Source organism: Tetrao urogallus (assembly GCF_951394365.1).
Source record: "Tetrao urogallus genome assembly, chromosome: 1".
Classification (NCBI taxonomy): domain Eukaryota; kingdom Metazoa; phylum Chordata; class Aves; order Galliformes; family Phasianidae; genus Tetrao; species Tetrao urogallus.
Window position 1 is genome coordinate 140,217,399 of NC_136813.1, and position 27,431 is coordinate 140,244,829.

General features: G+C 41.9%; 1 protein-coding gene across 1 annotated transcript in view; it reads right to left on the bottom strand.

Moving 5' to 3' along the window:
• Positions 1-25,381, bottom strand: part of APPL2 (adaptor protein, phosphotyrosine interacting with PH domain and leucine zipper 2) — a gene marked incomplete at both ends in the record, with an annotated part of 30,663 nt that extends 5,282 nt beyond the window's left edge. The window contains 10 exons of the mRNA XM_079536565.1: positions 641-799; positions 3,769-3,851; positions 5,896-6,042; positions 6,964-7,022; positions 7,141-7,182; positions 9,303-9,390; positions 11,370-11,441; positions 11,903-11,962; positions 20,923-21,021; positions 25,328-25,381. Of these exons, the coding sequence (XP_079392691.1) occupies positions 641-799; positions 3,769-3,851; positions 5,896-6,042; positions 6,964-7,022; positions 7,141-7,182; positions 9,303-9,390; positions 11,370-11,441; positions 11,903-11,962; positions 20,923-21,021; positions 25,328-25,381 (863 nt within the window). The remainder of the gene's footprint in view (positions 1-640; positions 800-3,768; positions 3,852-5,895; positions 6,043-6,963; positions 7,023-7,140; positions 7,183-9,302; positions 9,391-11,369; positions 11,442-11,902; positions 11,963-20,922; positions 21,022-25,327) is intronic.
• Positions 25,382-27,431: the final 2,050 nt, after the last annotated feature.

Genomic DNA, 27,431 nt, shown 5'->3' on the forward strand with positions numbered 1-27,431 from the left:
TAGAAATCCTAAGTATCCAATACAAGAAAAACAAGAAAAGAATATTATAAATAAGACAGAAATCAACTTCTTTTTTCAGTTACAAAGACCAGGTTACCCTATGTCCCTAACTTTGCTGCTGTATACACAGCTCCTCTGAAAGGTACTGGAAGATTTTATTTGGAAAATCTGCAGAGGTAACTCTATGTATGGCATACATTTAACTTGTATGGTCCATAAAACTTGTATTTATGCAAAGGAGGTGGCTTGTGAAAACTTATGTTAAATACAAAAGATAGCTGTTCTCTGTAAACAGTTTGTTTTCCTGAGCCCTAAGAACTGGGAACAATCTGAGCCCAGACATACAGGCTTCTAACTTTTACCCAGCTAATCACAGAAAATCATCCCTGAAGGCAAATTCAACCAGAAGTAAAATTCTGTTTTCGGGGAAATTGTATCAAATGCCTCTAATTGGGTTTAAGCTTCTCAAACACGTTTTCGGAGGTGACAGAGACACTTAGGAGTTGAAGGATAAAGCTACCACAGCGATTCAGGAACCTAAAGCATCATTATCTGAGCAGTCTTGAAGACCTAAAAAACCCAATAACAAAGCAACTAGTCAGCAATTACAGAAAGCAGCAGGCAGCAACAACTGTCTTACTTTCTAAGATTAAGGTAGCCAGCCTTCTGGATGAGATTCCTATTGATAGCAGGTGAAGTTACATCAGAGTCTGGGGTGTAAACAGACTCATTAACTGAAATTAAGTCCTGCTGGGATATCCTCATTTTTTCAGCTTCGGCATCCAACTCTCCCTGTATGCTGAGAAACAAAACAAAACAAATTCAGAGCCACCATTAGTCAGTTCATAGCAGGATACAGATAACATCCATGACCCAAGATGAACAAAAAATATCAGCTGAGATTATATATGAATCCATTTAAATGTATAAAGAGGACCTTGGCAAGCTGCCCAATGGGCAAATGAGAACCTCATGAAGTTCAGCAAAGGCAAAGTCCTGTCTGGGATGGAGAAACCCCATGCAACAGTAAACACCAGGAGGCATCTGAGTAGAAAGATTTCAGCAAAGGACCGAAGGTCCTGCGACACAAACCAGCACCATGCTCCTAAGGAAAAAAAAAATGCCAGCTACATCTTGGGCTGCATGAGCAATAGTACAGTTAGCAGCTCACTGAAGTCATAATTTCCCACCTATCCAGTGGTTTGTGAGACTCCCATAGGACACTGTGTCTAGTTTTGGTGCCCCAGCACATGAAAATCAGAAACAAAGAACAAGACAGTCAGGAAAGCAGAGCACGTGACATGAGAAAGGGCTGTACAATTGTTTTCCAGCCTTATGACATGAAGATGAAGAGGAGCTAGCTTAATAACCTAGTGATAGAGAATAAAGCAGATGGAGACAGATGGAAGCAGATGGAAGCAGCCCTTCTTGGAGGTGTGCAGTGTTAGATGAAAGACAATGGACACAAGCTGTAGCAAGATACTGTACATGTGAGATAGAAAGCGACTCAAAGTTCAACTGGACACAGCCTTGGGCACTCTGCTCAAGCAGGTCCTGCTCTCAGCAGGTGACCAGATGAGATCACCTCTCAAGGGCCACACTGCAGCAGCTGTCCTAGGACTTCCAGAGAAACAATACCAGTAAATGTTTGATTTCTTTTTTAACTTTACCAAAATTATCACAGTCACTGAAACATAAGGGGTGGAAGGGGCCTGTGGAGATTATCTACTCCACTCCTGCTGCTAAAAGAGATTCCCTAGAGTGGGTTCCTAGGATATTAAGAAAACTTATGGGGTAGGAAGATAAGAGTTTTTGTCACTGCTCACCTTAGAAGGCATTTAAGACTGGACACCTATGCTTTAAGCATCTTTTACCCCTATTTGCTGCCCTTCTGGAGTACATGAGTATGTGATACAGGCTGTACAGAGCCAGTATTTCATAAAAACAAAACTGCCCCAGCATCTTTGGAGTTCCTTTTCCTAAGGCTCACCTTTCTTATCTTCAGGATAGGAAGGTAGGAAAACCTGTCAATTCCATATACACTTTTGTGGCAGCTAGCCCAAATGGTTAGTGAGAATATTCCAATAGTTTATCCTTTCTAATGTGTTTTGACACTGCTAGCAGTATTTACTATATAGATTAATATACTTCTAAATATGAAGAGTCAGTTTCACAGTCAACTTAAACAGACTCAAGACTATATCAGTGCTGAAATTCTCTATCTGCAGTGGCTCTCCTCAGCTTGTTCCAAAGGAAAACAAATCTTACAAAAAGCTTTCAGTTTGATTATCAAGCAGAGCTGACTCACGGAGGCCTTGTGATCCCCAGCACTAAAGGAGGAAAGGAGGGGGCAGCACGTTTTTCAGTGGCTGCATAACCTTTAGTTATGAAACCATGTCCTGTGTCAGTAAGTGCTTAGCTGCACAAAGCCATTCACAATTCTGTGAGCTCCTCTTTGGGGTTTTCCAAAGACGTCACACAACTGCACCAGTTACATTTGAGTTGCCCTTTCCAGCTTTGCTGCGTAACAGAAAAACATCGAAACCAGACCCAGACAAATACAGCAGTCTATTTTTGCTTCCATTCAGTGTCGTGTCTTATCTAGAACACAGATGCCAGACTTTTCAACAAGTGATTATTCTACAGTGATGATCCAGTGGTGAGATTCTCCCCGTGCCTGTAAGACACAGGCAACGTGCCTGCTCTTAATGAAGGGCACTACTTCAAGGGAGCTGAAAGCCCATCCTCCAAATTGTACAAGCACTATGCAGAATGTAGAGGAATTTAACTCAGAATTGAGCACGGAAAGAGACATAAATAAGCATAAAGTTATAGGGTATAAAAAATCATTTAGAGAAAGACAGTCTCCTACACAGGGAGATTACTTATAGCACTGTTCTCAAATTAACAAGAATGCATTATTTAAAATGCCACCAAGTCAGAGTAAGTAATGATTTGGATATACTCCAGTATGAAAGGTATGAAGCTATAAAGCAAAGAGTTCAGTTCAGTGTTCCTGCTGATTTAAAATAAATGATGAGTGTTCTCTCAAATGTGATGATGTTTTAAATGTAAAGTTTACAACATTTACGAGGACTTAATTATAACTAAAGTCAATCTTCACTAGAACAGACGATGACAAAGAGAGGGAACAAGGAAGAAAGGATCTCGAGAGCAGAAGCACAAAAGTGGGGCAGTTTACTGCAGTAGGTACTTAAAGCAGGCTGAACGCAGTGAGCTGACACAGCCCAGCCTGGATGTGATAAGTTCTGTCTCTAGGGCAAGGAGCTTTAATTACCCTGTGTAGCTACAGCACCAAACACTACGAGTCCTAAATGCTTATTTAGAAGGTTGCTGTAATAACAATCTGTGATTATTAATACAGAAGAGCCAAAAAGTATAAATACCTCTAATTCAGAATGCACTTTCCCTTCATTATATTAATTCTATTAACCCATTTCAAGCCCAAATGTCATGCTTTTGTGTTCATGAAGAGACACTGTGGTATAGGAAAGCATCTGAATGCTTCCCTGGCTACACTGTAAAAATACTCCTCAGTGTACTGACGGTACTTTCCTTTATGTGCACAAACATCCCCCCACCTTTCCACTTGCTGCTGTACCAAAGCACATCCAACAGTGCAGCACAAGCACGGAAGCACTCTCCTGTGTCACAAACAGTGGCACTATCTATTACGTGCAAAAGGTTACAGTGCTATTACTCAGAATTCAAAGGAACAAACAAAAAGCAATGAAAGTATTATGTCACCTCTGAACCATGTCAGAAACAGATGTCAAAAAGCTGTCCAATCTTTTGGAAAACATCTCCGCTCCTTTCTTAAAAAAGTTGATCTGAAAAATATAAAGAAGGGACACTGGAAGTCATCTCTGTTCTGGCAGACACATAACAGATTGTGGGGGCTGCGTTAACACTGATCCCATTGTGACTGATGCTTTGGGCTGGCAAAATAATGGCTAAAACAACCGTGTTGCCTTTCTTTGTACTTTTCTCTTTTGCACCTTTCCACGGTCTCGTATGCCCTTTTTCACACATAAGCTATTGGCTGCTGAAGGTATGTTTGCAATGAACTTGCTGACTGACCACAAAGAGGGAACAGGCAGCCTTCTCCCACACTGGCACCATGCAGAATTGGGTCTGTGGTGCTATAAGTCCACTGCACACTGCATACAATGTCACCTTATCAACAGGAATGGGATGTGAATCATCCATTAGATTTAGTGACCAACCTGGAAATCTCTGAAGCCAGTCAGGAAAATGATGAAGTGCAGCTGTGCTAGCACACATCTCCAGAGCAATCAGTTCTATAGTTTTACCATGGATTTTGTTCTACTAAAGGAACTAAAATAAAGCCACAAAGACCAAAGTGTGCTTTTTACTGAGGAAGCTGCATTCACCTTGCCAGTATGGCTCAGCCAGCATTCAACAGCGCAGCCACGCAGTTCCATGTAGGCTTTATCTTGGATTCTTGCTCTGGGACACACTAGGAACACGGACATGGCTTGTGGTGTGTGTGTGTAATTAATTAGTTTTATGGGTAACATTTAGTAAACTATTCTAGAAGGAAAAGCAGAAACTTCAAAACAATTACTTGCAGTTAAGCAGTTTATTTAACACAACACTACTCGTGATTCCACTCATTTTCCCTAATTCTGGGTCATAGGATTCCTCTTACTCACATCTCAGATTTCTGCAACTATATGCTTGGCCACAGACTCCCTTTACAAAGGAGAGAAAGTAGACTCTCTTCAAGAATGCTTCACCTATTATTCCAGAAGCCTACTGCAGGAGGGAAGAACACTGCATTCCACTGACAATAATGAGGGATTGGCGTGTCCAGTTTAGACTTTGAGGACAGTTTTCAGTCAAGTAAATCCTGTACATTAGCCATTACTTTTAAAAATTCCTTATGTTCTGCTCTTTCTTTGGAAATGTGAAGTACTAGCCACATGTTTTGAATCATTTATAAAGAAAATACATAGTTTAAAAACTGAAGAGTGATTCTCATTTAAACATCATGATTTAAACATCAAAATCAACTGGCTTCTGGCCATTCTGCCTTTCCCATGACAACCTGAGACTTTCCTGCACAAAGCACTGAGATATGGCAGTTTTTCCAGATAAAGGAAGTTGTTTGGCTTCCACAAAAGGGAAACTGGTACAGTTCTTTTGCTCAGGATAAACAATTATAAAACAAAGAAGCAGTATCAACTACCATGGTGGGAAAAGTGACTGAATTCTCATTAAATACCTATTTTATACAGAGAACATTACCAGCAAAAATGCACTGGCTTATTAATCCTTATTAATTAACATCCTGGAGAGTCAAATTAACAGTATTAATACCTCATCTCACAGTTTTGAGAAATGTGTGTTCAGCCATTACCACAAATTGCTGGCAGAATGAAGATTAGACACAGGATTTCCCAGCCTTATGCTCAGTCCACCCTACTGTTCTGTTCTTCTAGTTCTCCAGGGCATGCTCTGTTCCTTGTGGTGTGCACTCCTCATCAGTATGCTGAGCATTATGTGCCAGGAGGGGGGAATGCTACATAGGAGAGTTTGTGCAGACACTGACTAAACAGCAGAAGTAAATGCTGTTGCACTGAAAGCTGTGAAAAAATTAACCCCAGGCAGATTTTGCATACCAGTGTACAGTATGTTCCTCCCCCCCCCCCCCACTGGTATCTCTCTTTGATACCTAAACACTGAACTACTTGTCACAAATGTAAACAGGTTAGAACCCAGGCATGCTGAATAAAGTTTTGGGTTATTTGTCTCTGTTTTCATTTGTCAGTTGTCGTAAATTGATCAATCCAGGCTGCAGTGTTTTACTTTTCCCAGGGAGAGGCCTAACTGTAGTTTTATTGTCCATACCTGTCCTCTTGTATATCCTAGCATAGGTTCCATCATTGCCACTCTCTTCCTGTACTGCAGAGCATTCAGGGCACAGTAATATTGCAGAGATGAAAGATGCTGCTTTCTCCTTGCATTCGCCACTTCTTTTGCCACTTCTGCCTTATGCTAAACAAAAATTGGTAAGTAGGTTGACAAATAATTACTGTGCCTAAGGATACATTTACTGATCATTTTCAAGTTATCTTTAGACAAGGTTCATTATAGAAGGTTCATTAACATGAAGGATGAGAAACTAACATAAGAAATCCAAAACCCAAATCAACTTTAAGCCCTGCTCTGTAAAAATACTTAAGCATTTGGGCAGTCCCTGTGGTTATTAACTACAAAACTACCACAACTAATATTCTGGATCTGATCTCAATGCAAGAGATTTGTTTGTAGCTCAGATCACCACCCAAGCCTCCAAATGCAGAACACAGAGATGAATAATTCATAATATGCTGTATCACATTCTGTTCTGCAATGCACACCCTTTGAAGGACCATCCTGTAGACCTGAAGCCCTCTCAGCATAGGGCCATCACACATTTCTGGCATATAGAGGCATTATTTTGGAACAGTGGTCCAGTGGTCAGGGAAGAAGAAACGTAGAGCAACCCCACCAACACAGTTTGGTGTGCCACAAGTGACAGCTTACAGGCAGATGTAGAACAATGGGATGCTTTATAAATAGCAGGCACAAGGCTTTGAGACACTCTTTGCAATGAATTGCACCCAGTGATACAGCATCACCACATCAGCTGTAAAACAGTAGGCCTATACAAGTCCATTTATAGTCATTTGGCTATTTGCCTGAAGAGATCTTCTGGACTGCAAGGGCTGTAGTTCAGCAACACTTGCCTAGCTTGGAGAATTCACGTCTAAAAGCTTTGTGTCTGCTTACAAACTAGATCACCAGTACTCCAGAGCTACTGTGAATTTAACTGATGAACTCTCCAAAGTTCATGAGTTTATGTGAGGATTCACTACAGTGATGAAGACAGAACGGTTGATGAAAACTTCTCCTTTTCCCTTTCAAGTTCTTTACCTTTTCATTTTCTTTCCTTTTCGGTAACCTGCTATACTTTGCCATGGACACGTCATGTTCTGTAGACAAGGAATATTATTCTTTTAGAAATGTGATGTGTGTGTGCATAGATTAAAAATGTCTTCTGTGATATAACAGGTGCATATCATTAGAAACAAACAAAACTAGGAAACATACCAGTGCTGGCAAGGCCAAAAAGATCCTTCAACGTGCTTACTTCTGAAAAAGAGAAATTGAATATTCAAAGTAGAAACTGCTGTAAACACTTGGTTCAACTGAGATCACTGATGGCATGCTTAATGCCTATCGTTCCAACCCTTTCAAAGCAGAGTGTCATGCCTGTCTTCAAAATTATTATATACCAGATCAGTTGCAAGACAAACAAACAGGCAGACAGGAAAGTAAGAGTTGAGTTAGTTTACTTGATAGAGAAAGCTGTCACTGTGAAAAAGATTCCATATCTGTCAATGTAGTTTACCCAAAGAAGCACCATTTCACTATGCTTGCTATCACAAAAAGCCCATGTCTATCAGCAGTTCTGAACATCCTGACAAATTTTACGCGATATCAAGAAATTTAACACAGTCCCAGTGACACGTGATCTAAGCCCCTTTCATGTGCGTAATTTTCTCCATCAACGTGGAACTTCTTTTGCTACTCTCTGTGAAAATAAGTTGTTATCCAAAACGTCTGATTGCCACCTATGATGTTGATGTGGCAAACATTGGCCACCAGTTTCTCAGGCAGGTAGAAGAGATGACTCAGGTGACTCAGGTGACTCAACTTTGAAAAGCACAGGGTGCAAACTGCTCTCAGTGCTCATGTTCAGTGTACATTGTAACTGGCAAAATCCTTCTCAAAAGGCTACAAAGCAAACACAGTCAGAAGACATGACATTATGCAACTGTGAAAAGAAAAATGGTACAACTGTAGGATGTCGTCATGGTCTCTGATTATTTGTAACAGTCTATTCACAAATCAGCTTCATGCCACCTCTGTCTCCCCAGAACACGTCCACATGATTCCAATGTAGAATGATACAAATTCCTTCCAGGTCTGACTAACTTGCACCTAAAGGTTTCTACAATATTCAATTCATAACAAGATCAGAAGTTTAAAAAAAAAAGACAAAAAAAACCAACACAGTAATCTCTGTTTTCACATTTAATCCTATGATGAAATTTCAACATGACCAGTCCTCTAACAAAAATGCTTCTCTACAGGTAATGAAAAACAGTGACCAGCTCATGGACAGGTAGAATGAATAAGATTTTGAAGTTAAGTAAACTTTCATTATTTCTTATGAAGCAGCTGAGGCTTTGCTTTCTGTCTTTTCTGTCTCCTTTTATGAACAAGGAACAAAATCCCTACAGATGGGAACAGATTCACTGTATCGGTTGAAGCCACATTAAGGAGGTGTTAAAGCCTTTATAGAGCCAACGTCTTGCCATCCAAATACTGCTACATATTCATGACACTATACTGTGAACAACATATCCATTTTTATAACAACCTTGATGTCTCTGCAGTTCAAATGAGATTCTATGATATAAGAAAACTAAACTACCCACTATTTAGCTGCAGGGATCTGGGTTGCTTTTTGTCTCCCGTCTCATGATGTCTTTAAGAAGCATATAAGCAGGAGAGTAAATTTAGCATCAGAATTGCTTGTTTTTTTCTTTAATTCTGCAGTAAGAACTCACGTTCCTGCTGCATGAGTAGGTTACAGTGTCCTTGAAAGAATCTATTTCTTGAAATTCCACCCAACGTTTGCACTATTGCTTTGCTGTTTAAGTACGGAATTTCCAAGTTCGTGCAACTGAGTTACCTGGAACTATCGTGTATGGCAGGGACTTAAAGAGACTAACTGCTTAAAAGGGAGGGGACATATTATACTGTGAAGTTAGGAAAATATTCCTGCTTGTGCTCTTCAAATAATCCCAGACTTCTGCGGAGGGATTAATGTTGTTTGCAAACCAGATTCACTGCTAAATTTCTCCGTTTTAGGCAACCAAATTGTCACTGGCATCAACGAAAGTATGCTTGTGTAAAAGTGCAGTGACACAACAGAGAACAAGGTTGTGTATTTCCAAACTTCACCCAGCCAAGGCATAATGTATATGTGGTGAAATTGCACTGTTTACGTCTGAATAGAAGTATATGTCAATGCAATTCTACAGCAGGGAAAAAAGGGAAAATAAGAAAAACCCCACAACTTTAGCGTGGATTATCAAAAAGAACAAATACTTATATGGGACTCTATGACTGTGCCTCAGCTTATTACAAAATAAGCAAGAAGAAGTACCAAGAGGAAAATGAAAATTTACAATACAACTTACCTGTGAGATCCTTCTCCCGAAATTGTATTATTGGGAGAATCATTGTGTCTGCAAGCTGTTTTGCCAATTCAGAATGGAGAACATTGAGCTAAAACAGAGAACAGAGGAATGCTCTAAAACACAACGCAATTAACAAGAGTAACACACACTGTCTGTGTTGAACTCTCTGTAGCCAGTGTTGATACAGGCTATAAGGCATGTTTGTTAACTTTAATTACAAGTAGTAAAAAGTTCTTAGCAAATCTTTCGTCAAGAAAAATTATGTCAGGTCTTCTGGTGGATTTATATTTCCACCATTTGGGATCAGAAATATTGCAGCAAGACTGTCAAGCATCACTACTATTCACAGAACTACAGAATTGTTTAGTTTGGAGGCATCTCTTGACATCATCTGCTCAAACTCAAGCAGTGTCAGCTAGAGTGGGCTGCCTGGGCCCATGTCAAGTCAGGTATTGAGTAACTTCACAGATGAAGGCCTCTACACTATTAATTGTTCTGGCCTTACCCAAGCCTTTTCCAAGGCACTAAAAATCCATGAGCAGCAAACATCAAGTGGTTTATTGAAATTCTGCTGTTGGGCCTTTGGTTCCTTTGGAAATTCATGTCAAACACACCTTAACACCACCTAAAAAACTCAGCTGCTGATCAAATGAGTAGAAAAATGACACTCGTGGCTACAGACCAGTACTTCAGTGATTAAAGCATAATTTTGAGAGACAGATGGGGGTTTTGCCCCAGGTTAATTCCTGCCTACTGTTTTCTAGGGATCCAAGAACTTTCCAGTTCCTACATACTGTGTTAGGGCAGTTCACCTTTAATTCTAGTCATTAACAAAATAAGATTGCATGTGTAGTCTGCCTTTGCTGACCAGTTTTGGTTAGTCCCTGTAGCTCAGAGTAACAAATCCACTTCTGCGACCACAGCCTCTCCCCATTCACGAGGACTGCCCAGGACACAATCACAACAAGGGGCAATATTCAACTTTCACAGCATTTTCCTGTTCTTTCCTTTGTGCGTCTCTAAAATTCAGCAGATGAAGACATATTTTAAAGCATGTTTGACATCGTTTAGGATGAAGGACAGGCTCTTGTTTCAGCAACCGCATGCCGAATCTTAAATGGGTTGTGACAACTATCAATCACACTGCTAGAGCACCTAATATGGGATTCTGCCTTATACAGACACAATAATCCCTGCACTTGCTCACAGTATCATTCTGAAGGCCTCCAGGCAGATTAGGAAGGATGAAGTCAGCTTTTCTCACCTGACAATACAGACCTTAATGAGAGCAACTCAACACCTATAGACAGGACATCTGGAACAAAGGTTTACGGGCTAGCTAACAGGCTTAAAAGGAGGCTGAGGAACGGAGAAGGCTCTTGTGAGGGAAAATATGACTGAAAGAACTGAGCAGCAAGGTTCTCTGGTTTCAGCTCACAAAGGGAACAGTTCTCTCATATCAAGGAAGGAGAAAGCGCTAGTTCTTAACTGCTCATACTTCACAAGGCAAATACAAGGCTCATGGCAGTAAATGATCCTTTCAGCTATCTCCTGAGAGCACATGCGCAGAAGAAGGCTAAGGGCAAACTTCACCTTTAAGATTCTTCTCATTGTATCCTTAGAGTAATTCATGGGGTGAGCACAGCACTTCAAATTTTTAACTGTCCTGCATTCATCCATGGGCAGTTCTGGCTCAAACTAAAGCATTTAAAGCTTGAAAAAGTATATGCCATTTTTAAATCAAATGAAATTAAAAATATTTCCAGTCTATCTGAAACATGTCGTGCTTCAGACTCTCTTCTAATCCCCCTATTTAGTAAATTGAGATTTGCAGCACATGAGAGGAAGCCACAGATCCAGCTTTGGCGCCCCGCAGAGCTAAAAGCATCACTACGAAAAGGCAGTACTACACTTCTTTCCACCTCTGTTTAAATGACTCTGTAAAACCCAGGCACAATCTCACCTTCAGTTGGGAAGGTTCAGAACCAAAACGGAAAAGACCACAAGAAATAAGCCTCCAATGTTCCATTACCATTGTAATAACAGAATACTGGCAGTTCAAATTACCTCATCCACAACTTTGGAAAAGTAATGAAGGGTGGATATCACTTCTTCATCTCCTTTTCCTAAGGCAAAATGCTGGAAATAGAAACATGCCTTTGGTGAGTATCAAAACTGACACAAGAAGTGTTTTACTACATAGGTAAAAGATAATTCTACAGTAAGACTAAATGAAAAAATAGCAACTTTATACATCTCTTTATACTCTGTTTCTCTAGTTCAAAAGTAATAGGTTTTAGACAACATGCAATGAATGCTTATTAGGCTCTTTTTAAAATAATAGTCACACAGTAGGAACCAATTAGCTTGCATCTTCATAAATTCATTAACTAATAATTTGCACTGTTTCTTTCTTTCTTTTATATTTTAAGATCCTGAGAAGTGACTTAACACTGTTGAACATCTCGGGGCATTTTGCAAAACCCTTCACATGAAATCAAGTAAATCCTGTGGGCTAAGCACTTCTGGAAAGAATGCTTTTTGAACAGGCTTCTTTGCAGGTGCTGAAGGGTAAACCAAAGGTAAGATGCTGAACATACCTGCTTCTCGTAGGCAAGGAGCTGCTTCGAAAGCTGCTGTGTGGCAAGACACATCTCATTCTACAAACAAAAGTTACATATTAACAGAAGTACTTGAAAGTCTGCAGCTTTGCTGTTAATACTATTTCATGAGCAGCTCCTTGACCAAATCTGCAACTACTTACACTGATGTTCGGTTGTACATGAACATTCCCAAAATGCCTGTGTAGAAAAGCAGTAATTAAGACAAACTAAAGGCATAATCAACGCAGCTTTTGAAGTTTAACCTCTTTGAATAGAGGTCAATTTGTTGGGATTTTTTTCTTGCAAGATGGATTCAGAACAACTTTAAATATGTAAGTTGTTGAAACATCCTAAGAATGATTTATATTGGTTAGTCACCTTTCCCCCAAATCTATAAGAACAAGGAGAATCAGTAGATAGCCCTTCTATAAGGTATTCCTGCTTAGGGAATGTACTACAATTTAACTAAACTGCCTGAAGTTGATGCAGGACTACAAAAGAGTGCATAATTCTGTATTCTTACAGCTAAACCCAATGAAAGTATACACACCCTTAAGAGTGAGACAAAGCAAGACTTGTAGGGAGGATGTTTGATTTTGTTTGAACTAGCTGGAAAATAAAGAAAAGCATTTGGATATGCCAATTTCTAATTAACATATTCACAACACTAGTATATAAACCGCTATTGCCCTGATTTATTAACAGTGACTTAAAAATGAAAAAGTAAAACGGAGCAGGGGGAAATGAGGTCTGCTTTAAACCTTGACAGATCCTTCTCTTCCTTGGTAGAACACAAAACTCATCACTTTTCATTTGAAACTTTACATATTTGGAGGGGGAAATAAAATGTGTTAAGGTCATGTAGAGCTTGTAAAGAGCTCACGGCAATCTCTGAACTGCTTTACAGCATTATGCTGGGGCTGGTACAGAAAACGATTAAAACTAGGACAGAGTTTGTGTGTTCCCTCCCTGTGTCCCTCTGAGCAAGCAGAGCTAGCCATCTGGGCCAGAAATTCTGCAACTTTGGCCTCATGCCACCTCTGACATACTGCTCTACAGCCTGCTGTGCCTGCACCACCGTGGCACGCCACAGAGGAGGGTTAATGCAGACAGCAGGCTCATCCCAATCATTCAGCCAGGCTTAGGTGTGCACAAGAGCACAGAAAGAAAAAAGAGGCATTACCACAGCCTAACTACAGCAGCTGTATGTGAATGCGCAGCAGAAAAATAACTCTGACCTTCTTAAAACACTGTGGTGGTAACACTCAGAGGAGGCTGAAGATAGCAGAGCAAAGGCCTTCCAAGTCACAAACAGGGTCTGAGCTGGAATTAATCTGGTCCAAACTCAGATCATGTGCACCTCATGACTATTCTCACCACTCTCACAATGATGGATCGGAACTTGTTTCTTGTCTCAGACCAATCACTACACTTTAAGTAGCAATATTCAGGATTCATGCTGGATCTGCAGGTTGGTTATACAGATGGGAAGGTTTTAACATGAAAAAGCTTTACACAACCACTTGGCACATAAGTATTTCTGAAGCCAGTGGATGGATAAGGATGTTGTGACTAGTTAACCAGCCTTGTTAAGAGCTCAGGGAAGGATGGGAATAAGCTTTAACTGCCCATCCGCAGGCAGCACAACATCCAAGAAACTCTGCCACCTGCAGAGTGGGAGCTGGCTGGCAAGCAGGGACTTGATGACAGGAGGAGGCTCTCTCTGTGTGGACTGATGACATGAAAAGGGTGTGCTTGTTTGCGTGCGTGTGGCTGGAGCCCAAAGTTGAATTTAAGACTACAGAAAGCAGCAGAAGTTCTCAAGACTGGGATCTCAGCCATGAATACAACCTCAAAGCAGAGTAAGGAACTGTAAGAACAGCAAGTCCTCTCACAGCAACTGTGGTGCTATGTGCTACTTTTATAGCTGGATGCATGTCAGAAATCTTTTCAAATCATCTGCATTTAGAAATACGCTTTTTCCCCCCTTTTCTTTCCCCACAGAAAGCTGGGCTGACTTGGAGACTACTGTTCCACATATTATGCTGCCACATATTAGTTCTGCCCCATTGATGCCAGCAGGACACATTTCTGATGGCTCTTACTGCACTGATTCTCTGTGCCAAAACACCACCAACCCTTTACTCAATCCTGCCCACACAGAGGAGGGAATCCCAGGTCTTGCCTCCCGTTTCCCAACTGTGCCAGACTTTGCAAAGGTGCTTCCATCACATCACGCACACAACACAAACACTTGTAAAACAATTCACGTTGAGGCAGTGAAATTAAATGCAGTCACATTGCATAAGGAACAGGAAGAAGGCAAACTGCTCTGCTGACCTAGTGATAATACTGCATTGCTAAACACATTAATCTGGGAAAGTTTGGTTAATCCTCCTCCGTTTGTTCCTAATCAGCCTTCTCCTCCCCCCCTCCTCCCCAACTCCCACTACTAATCAGTCTCAAGACTTAAAAGCTATTTGCATTTATTCACTTGGCAGATCCACTGAATCCAGGGAAATCATTTTAATAGGTTTCAACCCAGTTCCTAAATGTTTTGCTACAGAATTACAGCAATGTTCACTTCCTTTATCCTGAACTCACTGAAATTCAGCAAACAGCAAAAGAAAAGCTATTACCCAGTCCCAACTGCCTGCTCAGCATCTCTTCCAACTGAAATTTCAGAATTCATCAGGTACTGCTGAATGGGAGGACTGTTGACAAAGTAATACTTTCAGGCAGAAACATAACAGAGACCTCAACAGAAATCCAGATATTCTACATGAAGGCAAAATTAAACAGCACTGGGCCTCACAAATATATTAATTTTCAGTTGATGATTGTACACACCAGGAAAAACATCACTGCAATATTAACGCAAAAAAAAAAAAAAAAAAAAAAAAAAAAAAAGGTACAGTAGAAGGAAAGACAAAAGGTTTGGCACAAATAGGTACCAAGCAAACAGTTATGACCAGAGATCAAATCCCATGTTTTCTCAAATTTAAAAAACAAAGCAAAAAGCTCAGTTAGCATGCTAAGGCAAACCCTAAGAATACATTTTTTTAAGTTCACTGACATCAGTTCACATCGGTAAGGTCATGGGAGTGGTGTCTGGAACTTAGCACCAATCGAACACAAGCGAAAAACCAACAGATTAAACAGCATTCAGTTCAGCTCTGGGGTTACTTCAGTGCCTCATCCTGCCTTCAAACAAGTCAGCTACAAAACGTCCAACTGTTGGTGTCTGATCTCATGCCAGAGTAAAGACACGTGATTTTTTGGGCTGGTTCCTCTCTCTTCATTATCACTTTTATTCACCAAGCTGCTAGTATCAGAAGAAAGTGTAATTCTTCTGTTATGCATTTGTAATACGTCTCCACTGCATTAACCATTTATCAGTGAGGCACTCTGTCACTTTTCAGAATTTCTTTCTTCTATTTTCCCCAAATAGACTCAGAAAACCAATACATTCAAGTCAGACAACTGTCTGCAGAGTGTCTTCCAGCAGACTTCAGATTTGAGGTCATGTAAAGGATTAGGGTGAGCTATAAATTAACTTCTCAAGACAGGGAGCTCTTCCATCATGTCTACTTCCAATCCCAATATAATAAAGCTTTCTGCAAAGCTACTTTCCTACTCCAGCTAAAGCTGGCATTTTTAAAACTCTGCAAGTAACCAGCACGCAGAACTGCTAAGCATTCCTTCATATAAACAAGATAATGAAAAGGTGTTTGTTTATTCACTCAGCCTACCTGTACAGAATGGAACAGAGTAATGTTTGGCTTACATTGGGCTTAATGTCTGATAAATTAGGGAAGAAAAAAACAGTGAAGTGGTAGAAAGATGTACAGAAAGCAGCTGCAGCCCTCTCATCCTTCCAGAAGCAGGGAGCACGTTTACCTTCAAAACCACACGGCACAGAGAGAACTGGGTCTTGGTACGACTGTTTCGTGCATCTCTGCCTACACACACTCATTACCTAACTACAAAATACAATTCTCCAGCAGCCTGGTATACGTTACAGCCCTACACTTTTAGGTTTCCATATTAAATGGCTTGGAAACTTGAACCCAAGGCTGAATGAAGCCAAGCCTCACCAGTGCACTCAGGCTGCCCAGCACGTTACAAGGCCAGGCAAAAATACAGTTTTCTCTGCTGCTGAGTCACTGTGTGGCATTCAGTCCTCACAAATATGAACGACTCAGCAAAGGATCATCTAACAGCTGGAAAAAAGAAAGGCACTGGTCAAAATTTTGCTGTAAAACAGCAGAAGCAGCCACCGTAGGATGTCTAGTTAATATGGAAAGAATCTCTTTTCAGTACCCTGCAAAATAACTACTATCAGCAGGGCATCCATGTATGATGCTTACTTGGGGCACTCAGATCTCTGCTTAGTGCGCTGCTGGCTTGCTTTCAAGCATGGTGTCAACTCCAATTTCATCGTAAGTATTAAAAGCAACTCCCAGGGCTTAGTAAATACATTAGTTCTCATGTGATAAAACTCTGTTTACCGGTCAGCAGCATATGGTGAATAGACCTCACGGTGCAAACCCACAATGAATATGGACCAATAATAATATACACAGTATTTCACAAAAGTCACTTCTGAAGGTAATTTTTTCAGTGTTTGTCTAATCTGATACTCTGCTGAAACTTCTGTGTGAGACTGAAATGCTAACAAAGTTTATCGTTTCAAAAGATTTGCAAGGCAACACAGCTTTTCCACCAGCTGTTTTTAACCAGAATTAAAGCAATTAAAAGAAGGAAGAAACAGTGTTTACTCATTATTTTGGCACAAACTAATTAAATAATTCAGAACTCTTGGGGTTAGCTATGTGACATAATAAACCTCAAAATCCATACGAGTTCTAGAGAACTTGACATAATCTACCAGTTACAGGCTGATATATACTGATTTACAGTCAGGATGATGAAACAAGGAGCACTGTTGAAAAATGAAGTGCCATGAATTTGGGCAGAGAAATAACATTGTTATGGCACTATTTCAACTAGCCCTGGACAGATCATCCCACTACCTAGTAAAGCAGTGCACACAAACCAAGACTATTTCCTAACTGCTGAGAGTTTCCCTAAGGATCTGGCCATCAAGAGGCAGCCAGTCCCAGAGCACCTTGCTGCTGTACCCATGCGACTGCCATCACAAGGCAACTGCTCACAGAGACAACTGACACTGATCCAATTCCTCCTCACAATCCCCATGCTGTTTTCCCTCTGGATATATTGCTAAAGGCAATGTGGGTTTATTTTGATTCCCTTTATGCCACCACTGTTTTCAGTATCTAGACAGATCCATCAGAAATAATGAGATGAAACCTCTTTCCAAGGACAAAATAGTCCATCCCATTCCCCTCTAACTTGCTTAATTGTTTATTGCTTCTTATTGCCCATAGAGACACAACAAGTCTCCAGAGTTTTTAAATGGCATTTTGTTTTGTCAAGTGAAGATCACACATTTCTGCAGTATGATGAAAAACCAGAGATGATGGCAAAGCTCTGACAAAAACGTCCTATGGCAGTGGGAAGTCAGGAATGTGAGCTGCTCACCACCATCACAGAAACCTCAGCACACAATTCAATAAGCTAAGTTTTGTAACAATCCCTGCTAGCTGCATCACCTGCTGCTCAGGTAGCACAGTGAGCAGAACAGTGAGCACAGCACTCACAGACACAGACAGCAGTAATGCCAGGTGCAGCACAGACATTTGCTTGCAAGGATGAAGAACAAACCCTGTAAGGAACACTTCTTCTGTGTGACCATCCACGTGACAGACTTCTTCAGGGGTTCAACTGGGGAACAGAACTACAGCAGGAAACACAATAAGGTTTATTTGAAGAAGAGATATAAAAATATTTCTCAATATTTACACACGTGGCTTTGCCAGATCTGAACCTCGCTCCTTGAGCACAGCTCACACATTTGGTCCCTGTGACCTTCTTCAGAACACAGCAGTCACACACTGCACCTGCTCTGCAGGCAAAATGAAGTTCTGCTGGAATATGTATTGTTCTGAAAAGTGAGATCCCCAGCACCTAGCAGGATTCTGTAGCTCAAAATTAAAAACTTAGGGATTAAGAAAAAAAAAAAAAAAAGGAACTCTCAAAAAAAATTCCTACTTTCCAAGTGTTTTTAAAAACCTCTTCTGTCTGTCTCACGTTCCTCTCAAATGCATTGATCCAAGCACTTAGAGCAGCTTTCACTGTCAGTTTGCAAACTTACTGTGGCAATGCACACAAAGCAGTGTCCTGGGACAAATATCTGTGTGTATCCACAAGGGTAATTAACAGCTTTCAGTTGGTATTGACAGCAAGTCCCCGGAGACCCTGCAGTGCATCCATTAAGAACCACCAACTATTGTTATTGGAGCACAAGCAGTAGTGGTTTGAATTACATGGCAAGCCAAGTTTTCATCACAAAGAAACAGCGACATTCTAGAGAACGTATCCAAAAAAAAGTTGAAAATATGGCCGAGATAAATCTGGGAGATCTTACAGTTTAGAACATAATCGAAAAGAAAATGATTTACAATGTTAGAACTGTCGTTCTGTTTTCGAGGGGCAAAAAAACTCTGATTTTTCAGTACTGTGGATGGGTACAACCCACTTGTGTTTAGTCTAACTGCCACGGCTGTGATCATGGCCATTTTTATGGCTGTGCAAGCAGAACTTTTATCACTGCTTCAGAGAAGGTCAGTCCCTGTGTACAGATAAGGAAGTAAGAGTACTGAATGGCAGCGACTTTGCAAAGACAAAGCAGTCGGGAAAATAAAGCAAAAGGAAATTCAGAATCAGTCTCCTCACCACTCTCAACTTCTACACTCTCTCCACTAAATCTCATTCCCTCTCAACCCTGAAGGGTGCTGGGAACACATCCTGACAGGCAGCCAGTGAGGCCCAGATACTGAGTCTCCTAACAAAAGCAGCAGGAAAAATGTATTTTCCCTAAAGTTGTGATTAAGCAGAAAGAAATATTACACACTGATATTTCTTAACCTCCCACTCACGTTTTGTGGCCAATTCGGCATCATATTTCTCCTTCTGATGCAAATGCAATCATAACATTTTGTAGTAAAGGGTGTGTGCAGCTCCAAAACTGAATGTGAATTCAATCTGAAAGCATGTATTCTTTGGAAATATTCAGAAACAGCTCCTTAAAAGGAAATGCCACCATTTGCAAAGCTTGGTAAAATTAGTCAAAAATCAGTGTTATCCTACACAGCAGTGTGGAATTAACCATAGCATATGGCTGAATTAATTATTCCTCTTAATTTTTATTTAAAAGTCAGAATTTTATCCCAACTGTAGGATAATCTCACACCAAAATGCTGAGACTTTTTAAAGCAGAGACAGGGGGAAAAAACGTTTTGGTTCCCTTTAACACTTACATAATTAATTTGATCTTTTTCTTGTTTGCTAAGCAAACAAGCTTGGCCAAGTCTTTATCACAGGCTGCTAAACCTGCATTTTCCTAAGTCCGTGGCAGTGCAGAGAGCCCTCCTGTGCACCCCTACTAAGTTTGACTTTAAACAACAGTTGTGTGCCTTGTGTGCCCCCAACTCCAAATGGCATCAGCTATTTGTTGAAATATCTCAAGGCGCACATCTCAACACATTCCTAAGTGACTGAATATTCAGATCAAGCTAAAGCAGGAGCTGCGCAGGAAGAAGTGGCCAAGAAGTGCCAGGAAAATGCAAAGACTCAGTTGTACCGCAAAGCACAGATGGGCAAATGCACTGATATAATGAGAGAGGAAATGACAGCGGGGCAAAAGAAGACTAAAAACTGAGATGGAAATGAAAAGGCAAACAAAAGCAAAGCATTTTTTTGTGAATCAGAGGTCACCACTTCCTAAAATGGCATCTGAAAAAGGCATCAGCAGCGGATAGGGACACAGTCCACGAACAGGACATTTAAAAATCAAACCTTATTTACCCTCTGATTTCCTTCCCATTCCAATCCCACCTGCTCTCTGGTCTCAGATTTCCACCACCCAACAGGCCTGCAAGTTTAAATCTCAGTGAGACTTCCATAACACCCATCACTGACTCACAGTGTTGATTTCATGCCTCCTCTCGCACCACTGCCAATATGCTCTATTGCTTTCCAACTATCTGAGCTGTACTTTAAGTCTGTGACAGCTCTGCATTTGCATAGGATCCAGGACATTAACACATAGACTTCAAAGCTGCATCTTCATGATGTAGGTAGCCAGACTGCTCCTTCTTCCAAGTCATACCACCAGCCAGTCCAAACAGCAACCCCAGCACCTTCCACATTCTCTGCCGCACTGCTTTAAGAAGAGAAGTGCTGTTTCTAAGGAGTTCAGGCACCCAACTTACACGAATGCTTGCACAAGTCCCATGACGTACTGGGTACATCTCTAAAGACCTAGATATGGTACTTTAAACGTCTGTTTTATGCACATGGGAACATCTAGTTTCACTCTCACCCAGGTTTGTTTTATTTTTGGAAGCGCTGGATATGAGTGACAAGTTTTACTTTCAAAGGGACTCAGTCACCTAGGTTGTGTAAGTGCTTGAAAAAGTGGTGTTCTGCTCCTGCTCTCCTATTTCTCACACCAACTACTTCAGGTACTCACATTCAGTATGACTCAAAGTATATGTTCTCTCTATAATCAATGTGCACAGACTTTAAGATGGTGAGTCATAGCATCGAAGTTAGATGCCCAAGGTCAGTGTGAATATCTGTCGATGTATTGTGTTTACGTGCAAGCAAGCAATTTTGTAAAGGGTGGCCTTCTAATATACTGCAAAGTAAGGACATACCACAGTATCTCTTCTCTGAACTGTATGGAGGCAGTCAGAGTAGGTGAAGACTTTTTTCATTCAGACTTTTCCAGGTGAGAGAGGACTGAACTATCAGATGGCAAAGCTACAAGAGGTGCAGGTATTTGGCACCTTTCACATAAATAACAGCATCAGAATAGTAACTTATCTTCTGCTGCCCATATAACAAAAGAAAAACGAATGAAAAATTACCTGAGCACCGTAGACTCGCTGCATTGCCTGAAGCAACTGGTTTGTGTATTCAGTGAGGGTTCCTGCATCTTCCTCAAAGACACTGAGCAAAGAACGAGTCTTCCAAAAGAGAAAAAAAGCAAACAGTTTCAGTCTCAAGGGAAAATATTTAAAAGATTCACAAAAGACTCCTTTAATAAGTTGTAGCAAAAAGACAGATTAGTCAGAAACAATCAGCCTCCCACTTTGTATAGCTCTGTTCATTCAGAATTTCAAAACATGTAGAAATTAGTCCTTCTGATAGGAATAGGTAAACTGAGGCAGTAAGAAGGAAAGTGATAGAAAAGCTATGGCCAGCTCCTGATTCCCTGACTCCAACTCTAACTAATAGGCATTCCTTCCAACATAAGCAGGAATGTAAAAAATCCTGAATATCTGCCTGCTGACTACAGTAATCCAAACCACGTTAAGGACTCTGGGTCAAACACCAGTGCTTGCTCACTTTACTTCCCTAACATCAGACTGCATCACAAGCACTCCTTTCCATTAGGTAATTTACAGAGTATTATTTACTCTCAACTGTCTTGAGCAACACTTAAAGGGCCACTGACAAAGCTAGGGGACATAACCACACTAAACTGAGTGCTCGCCTACAACAGCAAGCGTACATGTGTACACATGTTCAGAGATACCCCCCTACTTTCTCCATTCTGCCAGCTCAGCCTTGGCAACAAATGGAGGGGAAAAAAGAGCATAGCCATAAGTATTATTTTAAAGACATGAATCCCCTAGGCTTGTTTTGGTGGAATCATCGGGAACTGTGAATTACATTGCTTCTGAGATGGGAAAGAAAATTATCTCAGAATAACACTGAGCTCCAGAACTTGCCAGATCAACTCAATATCGTAACGTCACTAGATGTGACAGAGCCCCTTTAACAAAGTCATGATCCATCCTTGGTCTTAATGTTGGTAAATCCAATGAGTTTGATGCTAACTGGCAATGTCTTCCCATCTGCACAGCTAATTCATACTACTCCAATTAGATTCATCTGCTTACCTGAGGGGCACCCATAAACTCCAGTATTTTACTACTGACAGAGTGAGCGCTTTATCCATCCTCCTATTACAGGAACCTTCTAATACTGCTGAAGCATCCAGGTACCAATGTGGTAAACTTATTTTAGAGTCTCAACACAGTTTTAAATAGCTCCACTACATTAACAAGAAGTACTTCCCCAACATGCTTATTTTTCGCAAATCCGTCAAGATTTTGTTGGTCCTGAAAAACTCAAAATCAGCATCCTTCAAGAACTTTGTCCTGAATGTTCTCTCTTCCCAACAGGGACAGTGGTATGATTCTGAGAGTTTTCAGCATTTAATTATCATTTCTGTAATTGAAAACACGCTGCTTTTGAAAAATACCTGCTTTTAAAAGTTTCATCTTCAAAGATGCATTAACTGCAATCAGCAAAACTAAAGCCATCAACCTATCTCCTATCTACACAGCGCTTATCTTCCCTGCTGTGTATCAGAAAAGCAGATAAACTCCACAGGGTATAAGGATGGTTAAAAAAAATAAAACGAAGGAAGGTAAAAATGACACAACAACTTGACATATAATGTTGATCAAGGCCAATCTCAAGCTAAGACTGCAAAACTAAAAAGCAGCTGACTGAATCATAGATCAAAGAATGGTTTGGGTTGGACAGAACCATTAAGACCACCCCATTCCAGCCACCCTGCTATACGAATGAGACTACATATGATGTTTCTGCATCCTGGAAAAGGTTTACAAACCCAACTGTTATTCCAATTCCTAAATCTTACTCAATTTTTGCACATTCAGTTTTTCAGATGTCAAAACATGGGTAAAGCAGCATTGGGAAAGCATTTCTGAAAGTCTTGGTCTCAGTTATTGGGGCTTTGATAAAAAATAATAAAAACAATAAATTATTAAGCAGCTTGGAAGTTACACTTGGAAAATTTCATATTGAAGAACACTTTTAAATTACTGCAGCAGAATTCCAGCATTATGTAGTTTTTGTTATTGCTGTTTTGACAAGTTCTGGAATGGCAGACACTGCTGCTGAAACCAAGCGGAAATTCAAGTATAAGCTAACAATTTTGGAGGCCCTGTTAATAGCATCACCATCTTGGTTGCTGGAAACACAGGAAAAAAAAATTATTTTCACGTAAGTATTTCCCTTGGTTTTAGCATGGCAGCTTAAGTAAATTTCCCTTCTACACTTTGACCAAGCACTTCAAAAAGGCATTAAGGCATTTCTTAAGGCCATTTTGGTCAGCACTTGGAGACAAATCAGAAAAAAAGTGCTGGGGATGGAAAATCAAGCTTCAGAAAAGTGATGAAGAAGCAGCAATGGTCTAATCTTCTGTCTTGCACCAATTTACATACCTCATGCACTTCCTAAAAAGAGTGAGGTTATGTCCTCATTTTATTACCCCTCTGTCAGTGACTGCACGAGGCTGAAGAGAATCAGGTCACTTTATGCAGAGGTATGATCACATAAGCAGCTACACTGCAAGCTCCGTGGGACAGAGATTGTCTGTCTGCTTTGATCTTGTAGTACCCAGCTCACGGAAGAACCCAATAGAGCTGTGAATGTAAAGTCCACCACTCAAGAGACAAAAAAAAAATAATAATAAAAATGGGAAAAAAAATATGTTTCCCTGTATGAAAAATTAAATTTTATCAACAATGGACCATGGCATAAAGTTAAGCAGTGCCCATCTCGTCCAAAGTTACAGAACTTGAATAAAAAGTGATGACCAACCTAAGCCAAAACTGCCTGCAAACAGCCAGGTTTATGCACAGCCCATTACTTCCAGTAATTGAAAAGGATCTGTTAGCAGCCTTCAGGCCAGAAGAAAGACTAAGACCTCCAAATTCAATTCAGTGCTTTGTTCAGCAGCTTCCACTCAGTGTTACATTTTTAATCATCGAAGGAAGCGTTGACTGAAGAGGAAAATGAGTTCACCTACCCTGTGTGTCAAGTTCTTCAGCTCCACAATGCACTGGGGAGGTTGCTATTAAAAACATTAATAACTGCTCTTAATAAATCTAGCACAATTCGGTACAGAGTGGAACATTGTATAGTTCAATTCAGAAGGAACTCTGGAGGCCATCTGATCCAGCCCCTGCTCAAAGCAGGCATCAGGCTCCTCAAAGCTGTTCCCAGTTGAGTTTTGAAAATACACAAGCTTTGAGATTCCATGACACATAAACATTTAATAAAAATCATTCTTATTAGGATGGGATTTCATGAAACCACAGGAAAATGGGTTAAGAACAGCTCAAGACAAGCCTTAAGACTCATTAACTCCTGACAGGTGCAAGTCCAATCTTTCCTTCAAATGACTCATGACAGACTCTTTTACACCTTTTAGCCATCTGTTCCACAGTTTACCTACTGATTCCTCCTCCTAGTCCATCAGCAGATGAGTCTGTGTTACGATATTGGGATACTTGGGAGCAGCACCCATGCAGACCCACCCTGCCCTTCTTCTTCCTTGCTTCGCCCACTACTTCTGTATCTCTGCCTGCTTTGCATTTTGACCTCAAGTGTACCTTCCCCACCCTTCTGAGAAATTTCCACTCTCCCTTTCCCCTTACTTCTTTCTTCCACCCCTCCTCCCACCCTCCCTTGTCAGCTCCCAAGGCCTCACACCCCCCTGGAACGCCCACATCCATCTTGACATGTCACGTTCTCTGCTATGGGTTTTCCACACTGCTCAGGGGACGCTTTTGCAGTGAAGAGCAGATGCAGGCATGGGAGCACAGAGCTTGCAGAGACTGAGAAGGAAAGAGTGACAACTGCCTGCCCTCCTTTCCTGGCCCCATTTAGAACGGGGTCACCTTCAGCAGGATTCAGCCCACTTATCCCTGAGGGAAGCCCCTGTATCTGATGCACGGCCCTTGGGGCCCTTCACAACGAGCACAGGAGCACGGCCACTAGCAGCCACATCCACTAGCCTACTTCTGTTCCCTCACGTACCAGGAGGGAGTCAGGGCAACACGCCCTGCCCAAACACACCTCCAGGATAGGACAGCGTGAGGGAAAAGCCAAGGAAACGAGAACAGGCGTCGCACCCCGACCTGCCCACAGCCAGCCTCTTCCCAAGCGCCTGCCAGACGCAGACATCACCTGTTTTTCCCTGACAGATGACTGTCAGGAAGTCAAAGCCTTCCCCCGACGCCACAGGGCTGCCACCAGCCGCAGAGCATCCCTGTTCCCCCCGCACCCACGGGCTAACCCCTCCGACCCATTTCTCCTTCCACCGGTCGGGAGCCGCTCCCCGGCCCCAGCCGTCCTGCTCTGCCCGCGGACACCGCTCTCCCCGCCCGCTCGCCCGCCATCACCGCACAGCTTCAGCCGCGCCCCCCGGCCCGGCTCGGCTCCCGCTACCTGCGGGCTGTCCTGAAGAGCTTCTTCCAGGAGGAGCTTGTCGACGGCGGGCATCTTGGCTTAGCGACGCGGCTGGGTGCAGGGTGGGCGGGCCCCGGGTTCGGCTGCGGCGTCCCTCCCCACGGGGGCGGCCGCGGCTGTCCGTCCGTCCGTCCGTCCGTCCGTCCGCAAGCTGCGGGTTAGGGCGGCTGGCTGCGCTGGCGGGGCCGGAGCCGCTCACTCCTCCCAGTTCCCGTCCGTGGGAGGAAGCGAGTCACGGGGCAGGGCTGGCAGGGGGTGGCTTCCTGCCGCCATTAACTCCTCGGGGGCCAGCGGGCTGCGGGGAGCGTGGTGCCGGAGTTCCTAGACAGAGGGTGCCCCTTCCTCTCCGCCCCAGGTGCCCCGCTCATGGCCCTGTGCCTCACGCAGCAAGTAGGGGCTTGGGTCCTCCCCTCAGCTCAGGGAGATGCACCTTGGCTGCGAGGGAGCAGGATCGCGATGGAAATGAGGGGAAAAGTGTCTCATTTGGGAGGCTTGAGGGCCTCTGGCAGTCTCTGTCCCGTTGCAGTGCTCCTTGGGGTGTCCCTGCTGTGCTCAGGCAATGTACTATCCCTGCAGGCTCTGGGAAGCACCCTGAGTCCTGGGTGCCATTCTGGGTTCGGAGCAATCTGGAGTACTGTGTCCAGGTCCAGGGCCCCAGCACAAGAAGGATGCAGAGCTGTTGGAGCAGATCCACAGCAGGGCCGTGAAGATGCTCAGCTGACCAGGGCACCTGCGCTGTAATGAGACGTTGAAGGAGTTGGGCTTGTTCAGCCTGGAGAAGAGAAGGCTGTGGGGAGACCTCTTTGCAGCTTAACATGGTGTACTAGTGATAGGACCAGGGGAATGGCTTTAAACTAAAAGATAGGAGATTTAGGTTAGATGTTAGGTGGAAATTATTTACTCAGAGGCTGGTGAGACAGTGGAACAGATTGTCCACAGAGGTGGATGCCCCATCCCTGGAGGCATTCTAGCGGATGGCAACCCTGCAGGGGAGTGGAGCTCAGTCTTTCAGGTCCCTACCAACCTAAGCCATTCTGTAATTCTATGGCTAAGCCAGGCATGCTCGCAGGCAGTCCTCGTCTGGGGTGCTTGCATTTCTTCTTATCTGTGGATTACTACTTGCAAGCAGAATTACGGAATGTGGAGTGCTTCAGGTGTGTCACTTCCAGCTCAGCTATACCCTTCTGCTGGGGGGTATTGGAAGGAACATGTTTTCCTTTACTGCTCATTTGTGTACAAAGCCATGGTTTTATTACCAACATAACTGCTGTCTTAAATGTGCTGGATAATATAAACGCTTTCTTCAGATGTGTAGGTTATACCAAGTCTAGTATATTCAAATGCAGCAGTCATTTGACCCTTGGGTATTTCATTATCTTCACTTTTTGGAGAGTGGCCACTGGTTTTAGATGCCTCAGTTTTTATAACAGTCTCAAGTTCCTGAACTGAAAATCAATTAGAATAGTAGAATAATTGAATTTCCCTATTCATAAGGGATCCATAAGGATCATCAAGTCCAACTCCTCCATACTTGCCATGTGTAGCCTTTCATTTTTCCACTTGGTTCAGGGCAAAACTAAAGATAATAAAAAATAAAATCCCATTTAAAATAAACCCAAACATTTCTGAAGAGCCTTGCCTATTAAGCAGATTATGCAAACAAAAATATTGTCTGCAAAATGAGAAGTTATCTTCTTAGAAAAAATGCTCACCTCCAGATACTTCATGTTGCTGATCTCCTTTGAAAGAAGAAAAATAGTTGGAAAAGAAATCATGCAATCTGAGTTTTAAAAGAAGTCCAAACAGTTAGCATTTGCTGTTTTGCCATTATAATAAGTGGATGCACTTTGCATCTAACTCCTGCTCGATTTTCCACTTCTGTTATTCCTAAGCAATAGTAAGCATTTTATATGGCAAGAAAGGTGACTGCTAAATACAGCTCTTCTTGTTGAAGAAGACTGAACTGACCGATTCAGTTAAAATACAGTCTTAGAAAAATGTTACAAATCAGCTGGATGATCATTTTCTTTAATTATGTAAGAAATGATCACTGAACCCTGCAATTGTGGCTAAGGTATTTCTG